The 8,509-nt window shown below is 57.8% G+C and overlaps 1 protein-coding gene across 1 annotated transcript in view; it reads left to right on the top strand.

Moving 5' to 3' along the window:
- The first annotated feature begins 2,861 nt into the window (after positions 1–2,861).
- The window catches only part of COL18A1 (collagen type XVIII alpha 1 chain), a 30,354-nt gene continuing 24,706 nt past the window's right edge, over positions 2,862–8,509 (top strand). Inside the window, exons 1-2 of the mRNA XM_015867691.2 lie at positions 2,862–3,075; positions 3,159–3,235. Of these exons, the coding sequence (XP_015723177.1) occupies positions 3,065–3,075; positions 3,159–3,235 (88 nt within the window). The 5' untranslated portion in view covers positions 2,862–3,064. The remainder of the gene's footprint in view (positions 3,076–3,158; positions 3,236–8,509) is intronic.

Here is an 8,509-nt window from a genome sequence, read left to right as displayed (position 1 = left end):
AAAGGGTAGCAGGTCTGATGCTGGGTTGTGGTTTCTGAGATGGAAGGGACCTGCTCATTGGCTGGCTGGCCATGCATTTCCCTTCCACATCCACATCCCATCTCAGCAGCAAGCTCCAGGCATGCACCACAGGGACAGAAATGCCTGCTTGGGTCTGCTCCCAGCCTTCATCTGATGCTGGTGTCACAGGATGTGGTGCTGACATCTCTGCCCCTCACCAGGATGCTCTTTCCCATCCAGCAGCTGCTCCATGCCCCCAAATCCCTGTAGGGGCTCCTCTGCGGACTGCCCCCAGCTGCAAGGCGCCTCTCTAAGACCGGGGACCAGACCCACACACTGTACTAGGATGTGCTTGCACCAAGGCTTTGCACAGCATGAAACTGCCCTCCCCAGCTCTCTCTGGCATCACACAGGCACGGCAGGAAGGCAGACAAGTGCCATTTCCCACACCCAGCTGAGAGGCGGAGAGACCTAAGGGCGAGCCGCATGGATGAGGCATGCAAGAAGCATCTGCCTCGGCCCAGTTCCCATGAAACGCTTTTCTGTGTGCTTCGGCTGATGTGTGCACAAGTATTGGTTTCCCCTTTGAGTGGATGACTCACGGAGGAGCTGGCAGGAAGGGGGGAGGCTGTGGGACACGCACTGGGTGCCCATGCCTGGAGGTGCAATGGGGTGCAATAGGCACTACCCCAAAGCACGGAGTTGGGGGGACACATGGCTGGATCCTTCTAACACTGCATGGGGATCTCCATCCCCAGGGGTCCCTGTGTGTCCCTCACCTCCTTCTGTCTAGTGTGAGTCCTGCTCAATGTGAGCGGGTTCACAGCCCTGCTGAGCCACAGCCATCAATACTATCCTGTCCTCTCTATGCCAACAGGAAGGGAGTGGGTGGGCTCCTGTTGCTCCCTCTCCCCAGGATCAGCTCACCCCCCCACACATGGATAGGTAACATGCTCCCTGCTCAGCCAAGCTCTCACGTTTGCCAGATTTCCTCTTTGTTGGAATATCTGGGTTTCCAATTATCCCCACTCCCTGTCTCAGCTCCTTGGGTCCTACCCAAACGCCCACCTTTGTGGCTCTGTGTGTTTCAGCTCTGGAAGTGGAGATGCCTTTTGCAGACAGGGGCGAGATTCTGTTACCTTGTGCCTTGCCGGATGCTCAGTGCTCAGACTGCCCCGTGGAGAACAGCCCAGGAAACCCACCCCACATCCCACACAAGGGTGCCTATGGAGGAGTTTATGACCCCTGCTTCTTTCCATGGGAAGAATGCAAGGCCTCCAGCAGGGTTCACCATGGTGGATGTCCCCGAGCCGCCTCACCCTCAAGCTGCAACCCAGCACTGGGGATTGAACCCTAACAAATGGCACAGGAAAGGGCTGCAGGTGGGCGCAGGCAGGACATCCTGCTATTCATGGCGTTCTGCTCTCTTTGCATTGCTGCAGTCTTTGTTTTCCTGCACAGCCACATGCCAAATATCGTGCTTTGCCTCCTTGCTCCCCAGCCTTCACACACAGCCCCCCGGGAGGAGCCTGGCGGCATCAGGACCAGAACAGCCGCCTGCTCCCACCGCACAGGCTGCATTGCACATCAGCGCTGCTCAAGCAGACGGCTCTCAGCAGTGCTGGCAGCCACGGTTCACGGGGTCTACAGGCGCCAGCACCCGGGCCACGGCTGCTGGGGACATTGGCAGGCGGGTACAACGCTGCCGCTCACAGCCGCTGGGCAGGAGGAGGAGGCAGAGGCAGGCCAAGCGTGTCGGAGCGCTGCTGGAGACATCGGCATTTCCAACAACCCCCCCCTCTTTCTGCACTGAAAGGAGGGGAAAACAGCCCCGTCATCCCGCAGGGTTGCCAGGGTGACACTTGTTGGCTGCTGTGCTATCCCAGCCGCGGAGCTGCTGAGGGCGGTGCGCTGGGATCCAGCACAGCCCCTCCATCCAGACGATGGCACTGGGGTGCCAACATAGAGGCCACCCAGCAGCACAGGGTGCGAGGGGACAGTGGGGCCCTCGAGGAGCAGCGTGGAGAGAAGAAATGCCAAAGCTCTGCTGGAGCCTGAAGCCTGCAGGGCAGGGGGGCCTTTGGGCTGGGACACCACCACCATGGGAGCGCTGCTGGTTTCCATTTGGTTGGCTTTTGAAAGAGCTGCCTCCCTGGCAGCTTCCCCCCTGGTGGGCAGCGCTTGTTTGCTTGGGAAAAGATGAGCCTCATTATCTGTCCTTTGCAGCTCTCCAACTTGAAAGCGCAGCGGGAGGACGCTTATGGTGGGAAACTTCCCTGGTGGCAGCCAGGATGGTGAGAGGAGGGCTGTGCAGGGGGGGACGGTGACCTACTGCAGGAAGGCAGGCAGCCAAAGGGTGGTGGTGGACTTCAGACCATCCCAGTCGCTTGAATCGGTTTCAGTTTTCAAGGTTTTCCAAGCACCATCCAGGCCCAGAGCCTCCTGCAGCCCACCTGCTGCCCTAAAAGCCCCGTGCACAATGGCAGCCCGGGGGTTGGGCTCGGGGCTGCCACGTGTTGCTTTTGCACAGCTCAGGTACAGCCCCCACCTGGCTGAAAGGCATCCAGGCTGGAAAGGGGAAACATAAGAGCCCTGGCCACACAGGATCACCCAAATAAAAGGCAGCTCCGGGCTCTGACCCTCGCCCCCATTCTCGGGTTATACCTTATGGGTTATTCCTCCCGGGTCAGACACCACCTTTGCCATCGGTGACTCAGTCCTGGATCCCCTGGAAGTTTCCAGGCTTACGCTCCCAAAGCACGCTGCCGCGGGGCACCAAAGTACTACACAGGACAAAGCGAGGCGTGGCACTTCTCTTCTTGATTGTTTCCTTCTCTTTATTGTGCGGGGCTGCAGAGAGAAGAAATGGGGGCACCGGAGCACGTCGAGGATGCTCAAGGACAGCCGGGCCGCTCCCCTCCACCCAGCGCGACCCTCCCACCCCGGTACCGGGGGCTGGAGGCGGGCTGAGCCCTCCACGGCCCCGCCCCGCTCCGCCTCGCCTCCCCTCCCCGGGTCGGGCCGTGCCGCGCGGAGCCGCTCATAGCCGGCAGCGGCGGGCACCATGAGCCCGGGGTGAGCGGTGGGGCCGGGGGCAGCGGGGCTGGCGATGGAGCCAAGGCTGACAACGTGCTCTGTGCTTCTTTCTCCTCTCGCAGGTGTGCCCCGCGGAGGCTGCTGCTGCTCATCGGGCTCTTTGTGCTGCTGCTGCTCCCCGCCGCCTCCCAGGAGCCCGGTAACGTGCGCGGGGTCAGAGGGGAGGACTGGGGGTCCCGGAGCCCTGCACGGGGGGTGCTCTGCGAGCGGGGCCGCCCGTACGAAACGGCTGGGTGGAGGGGTGGGTAGGGGGAGCAGCGTCCCCGGGCACCCCATCCGTCTGGTGGGCGAGCAGCCGGAGGGAGCAACGGGTGGCCGTGGGGCAGGTGGGCCGGCATTGCCCGGTAGTAGGATTCAATGGTCCTGATGGGCCCCTTCCGTCTCGGGAAGTCCTATGATACCGTGGTTCCGTGCCCAGGAACAGCCGTGTGCCGGTAGTGCTCGATCCGCAGGTCCGCGCGGTGGCAGCGCTTGGAGACGCGCGGTGCCCCAGCGTGCCCAGAGGGGTCCCCTGCCCTCGGGGGAGGTGGGATCCGCTGCTCTGCCCGTGGGCTGCGCACGCCTTCGGAGAGGCAGCATGAGGCTCAGTTTTCCAAGTCTTCCCTCCCCACGAGGCACGAGCCGGTACAATCACGCTCGGGGAGGCTTGGCTTGCCCGCAGCCTGTTTGCAGAGCGGCCGAGCGCTGTGAGCGCTGACCCAGAACGGATGAGGGCGGCTCTCTGTGTCCCTCAAGGAGCGCTCCCACCTTGGTCGGGAGGTAGGGCTGCTGCCCTTCCTTCATCCCGACGGTGTTCTGGTGGGAGGCTGCTCAGGTACAGGCGAGCTGGGAGTCAGCAGGTGCTGGGCTGTGAAATCTGTGGATTATTTACTGGAGAGAGGCTTTATGCCATTGAGGGTCAGCTTTCGGCTCAGGCTGTGCTGCAGGACAAATGCAGGCACTGGGTGCAGCCTGCGGCAGGGATGCCTGGCACTGCTGGAGCCCATCCGGGAGCATGGGGAGAGGATTTCCAGGCGTCCCAGACTGGATTGGTGACACTGCTGTCTGGGTCGTGGGTCCCCAGGGACCTCAGCAACAAAGACGTCTCCAGAGGGAGAAAATGATTCCCATGCAAAATCCCAAATCAACTATTTTAGGTCCCTGGAGAACGTCCAGCACAGCCAAGCTGCAGGGCTGGGCACTGCTCTAAGGGTGGTTATTTGGAGCAGAAATGGCTCCCTGTGTGTCCTTCCCCCCCCTGGCTCCAGGTGATGGAGCCGTACCTGACCCAAGGCCATGCCCCCACAGCCCTCAGGGTCTCTCCCCATTTTGTCCAGACTCGGTGGTCACAGCCATGGGGTTGGCAGGGAAGTGCCCGTCTCACCCTGCTGACTTGGCCAGCTCCCAGTGGCAGGCTGCAAATCGGGTTGGAAAGAATTTGAAGGCGTCTCAGTGTGGCTTTTTCTTTTTTCTTTTTCCTTTTTTTTTTTTTTTTTTTCCCTTTAGTTCAATGTCCAAGGACTGCAGGGCCTGTTCTGCCAGCCCTTCTTTGTGATGGGCTCCTTGGGAATGTTTGCTCTAAAGGCCATCCTGACGAGGAGATAACCTTTCTGTTTATCTGCCTTGCTTGCAAATTTGGGAGCTGAGCTGTCTGCAGTTGGGCTTCTTTTTTCCCCTGGAGATCCCTCAGAATGTTATGGAGCAGGGGTTCAGGGCAGGGATGCTGCTGGAATGCCACTGTGTGTCCCATCCTGAGAACACAGGGAAACTGTTCACAGGGAAGCAGTGCTGCAGGCTGCAGTCTGTTGTGTTTCTCTGCATCGTTGTTGGAGCTGGGATGGAGTAGTTTCGATCCCATTTTTTGGAGCTCCTATCCCAGAGGGTACCTTGGGAAGCCTGAGCTGGTGGAGGGCAACCAGTCCTCAGCATGGGAGGTGGGCTTTTGGTCTGTTCCAACCTATGCCTTCTGTGATGGGCAAAGACACTGAGGTCAAGCTGGTGGTGGTGGGAAGCAGACAACACCTGGACAGCTGTGATGCCTCTTGTGCTGCTGAATGCAGCAGGTGCCAGAGTGACGTGGTGCTGGCAGCTCAAGCTCTGTGTATTTCCATCCTCACCGGCTTGTTGGCCTTCAGGGCTTGGGTGCCTTGCGAGCATGAGCCCTCAGAGATGAAGCAGGTGCCGTGCAAAGAGATTTATGGCCTGTGACATAACTGCTCTGGCATAGGCTTGTGGGGATTTCTGACAGGTGGATCTGAGCTTTTGCAAACATTCTGTTAGGAATTTCTCCTGACAAGGAGAAGGGCTGGGTGAGGAGTGTGCCGCAGGCGGCACCAGCAGGTGCGGCTTTAGGTCAGGAAGAGCTCTACTATGAGCATCCAAGTGCTGCCCATGAACAGAAGTGCCTCGGCGTTGCCCAGCTGCTGGCTGGCCAAGGATGGGGACCACGTGTCCCTCATGTCACCACCCAGTCTCTGCCCAGGCTGCTGGCAAAGCTCAGCGTAGTGGCTGCCAGCCTTCATGGCCCCGCAGTGTGTTCTGCTCTGGGGCTGGGAACTCAGTGTAAAAAGAGATGAGTAGTGCTCTACTCCCAGGCGGCGCTTGTCTTCTCTTCCCTTTCAGCAAGTGACCCGATCCTGACTTTCTCTGTGCTCTTATGGCTCTGGGCTGGATTCAATCCATCTGCAGCATCCTGCAGCCCTGCTGGATCTCAGATATCTGTGGGGGAACGGGAACTGAGCCCTTTTGGATGCATGGGGCCACGGCACGTGCCCCTGGCACAGTGGCTGCTGGCATGAGCTCTGCTGAGCCCTGGGGCAGGGCTGTTCGTGCCCTGGAGGGCAGCCCCTTTTTGGCAACCCCTGTTATTTATTTTGGTCCGCAGCTGCAAGAACCTCTCCTTACTGTGTTTATTTCGTTACGATGGAGGAGCTGCTGAAATAGCGATCCTGAACGTTTGGAGAGGACAGGCACTCGGGGGAACAGCCCTATGAGAGCTATTGCCAGGCACTAAAACAACAAACAGGAACCAAAAGTAGGCAACCTAGATCTGGGAAACAGGCCTCTTCTGTGGTGTGCTTGGGATGATGCTCTGAGCCCCAACACAGCAGCCTGAGCAAGCGCGTCATGTCTTGTCCAAAAGCTGAGAGCTTCCCCAGTACAGAATGAGTTCTGGCATAAACCACTGAGTTCAAAGCGCTGAAGGAGACATCTGGGATTAAGTATCGGATGCGAATCAGCAGCCCAGAGGTATGGGATTAATAAAGCATTTTAATGGTCTTCCAGAGTATCTGGTGGCATTTGAGGAAGTGCTGGGAACAAGCCCTTCCAAGAGCATCCCTTGGTTGCAGGCAAGCCCAGCTCTGCCCTACACCCTTTGGTCTGTGGAGTGCTGGTGGTGTGGATGTAAGAAGGTAGCATTGCATTGCAGCAATGCCTTTTTTTTGGCTTTCAGCATAGGGCTTGGTTGACCTACACTGTTTCTTGCCAGCAGTGTAATTGAATCAGGGAGCTAAGTGGGATTAGGAACTGGTTTGGACATTTATTGGGAGCTTTCAGAGCCATGTCCGCGTGGGCTGGGAGCACGGGGGGAAATGTCAGAGCAGAGGAGTCTGGGAGAGGACTGAGGGCAGCAATGGGTCCTGCTGCTCAGCAGAGCCCCCCCCCAGCACCGGGGGCTCTCAGTATGCAACATCTGCTCTGTGACATCCCGTTTGCACTTAAAAGGTTGCTCTGGTGGAATTTTTATTGCTTTTTTTGGCATTGCATCCCGGCCCCTTTTAGATGGAAATTTGTCATTAGTGACTTTTATTGTATTTTTGTTATATTCCCAAGCTCGATCTGCTGGTTTCTTCCTCCCAGGCCCTGGGACTGGAGGATGGTGCTGCTCCCTGGCCCTGTCGCTAGGCCATGGGAGGGGGGAAGCAGCAGAGCACCTGAGGGCAGCCACCCCACAGAAATCCCCCATCACCTTTCTATCTGCCAGCCCAGGTGCCCTTGAAGCTGTCTCCAGTTTTACAGTCCATAAGTGAGCCACCTGCCTCCCCTCCAGTAAACACTGCAGTTAAACAGATTATATTTTTTCCACCTCCCTCATTAGGCTGTAACTTAATTGAGTCGGGGATTGTTGACTTTTGGATAAGGGGCACCTTTCTGATAACCCCAGATAAGGAGCTGACAGGCATCCCTGGCACAGGGCGCAGTGACTCCAGAGTCCTGTTGGGAGGCAGCAGGGAGGGGTGGGTGCTCTGGGGGAGCCCAGGTCTCACTAGGGGACGGTCCACTGCTCCCTCCTTGGACACAGCAGCAGAAGGGAAAGTGCACTGCCGGTTTTGGATTTCACCCTGGGCATTTGGAGGAGAAAAGCCCCACTGTGTGCAATCTGAAGCCCACAGAGGGGTATCAGCTGTGGGCTACAGCACTGCCACCCCCACCAGATAAGCTCAAAGGTGCCATTGTCGCCCTGGCGTGACAATGTAACCAGAGGCTGCAAGCGGAGGATGGGATCTGCACTGATTCCCAGAGGAGGTTTCCAAGCAGGGCACCCTGCGATAAGATGGTGCTGTGTAGCAAATTCCTGCATCTCTGGCTATGGAGATGACAGAAAGGAGGTAAGGCAGTGTTCTCTGCAGCTCTCTGCCTTCCCAGAGAGAGTGGGTTGTTTCCCATCCAACACCTGGTGTAACCAGCAAGAAAATGTCCCTACTCCCTGCTGGCTCACCACAGCTCAATGGTTCTGGTCCAGTGCTGGAGCCAAAGGACGTGAGGTGATGGCCTCAAGTTTCATCAGGGGAGGGTCAGGTTAGATATTAGGAAGAATTTCATCTTAGAAAGAACATTAATGCATTGGCACAGGCTGCACACCAAGGTGGGTGAGTCCTGGAGGTCCCCACGAACTGTTGAGATGTGGCACCATGGTGGTGGTCAGTCAGCACAGTGGGTTGGAGTCAATGGTCTTCATGGTCTTTTCCAACCTTTATGTTTCTACAGTTCTATTTCAGAATGGAAGCATACCCCCAAAATGCACTTTACTGGGTTGGGAAGCAGCTCTACAGTCCCTATTCCCTGCCTGGGCTCAACCTAAAGAGTTAACGTACATGTTTGCAAGGGGCCCCGCAGCCTCCAGCCCCCAGAGGCAGCGCTGGAGGTAATAATCTTCTTTCAGCTCTTTTTTTTTTCCCCTTTCCCCTGCTAATTGTGGCGCTGACATGTCCCTTCCATGAAAGGCCCTTTTGTCACCGGTTGCTGGGCAGGCCCGCACCTAGCAGTGGGCCTCAGGTAGCTCACTTGGCACAGCAGCATCCCTCTGCTCTGCTCCCACTTCTGGGGGCTGCACAAAGCCCCCCTTTTGCCTTTCCTCCAAGGAAAGTCTCAGGGGCCCAATTCTTGCCCCTGTGCTACCTAGAGGGAGAGGTCAGTCAGTCTAGACACTAAT

This window comes from Coturnix japonica, chromosome 7 (assembly GCF_001577835.2).
Source record: "Coturnix japonica isolate 7356 chromosome 7, Coturnix japonica 2.1, whole genome shotgun sequence".
NCBI lineage: Eukaryota > Metazoa > Chordata > Aves > Galliformes > Phasianidae > Coturnix > Coturnix japonica.
This window is presented reverse-complemented; position numbering and strand designations above follow the sequence as displayed.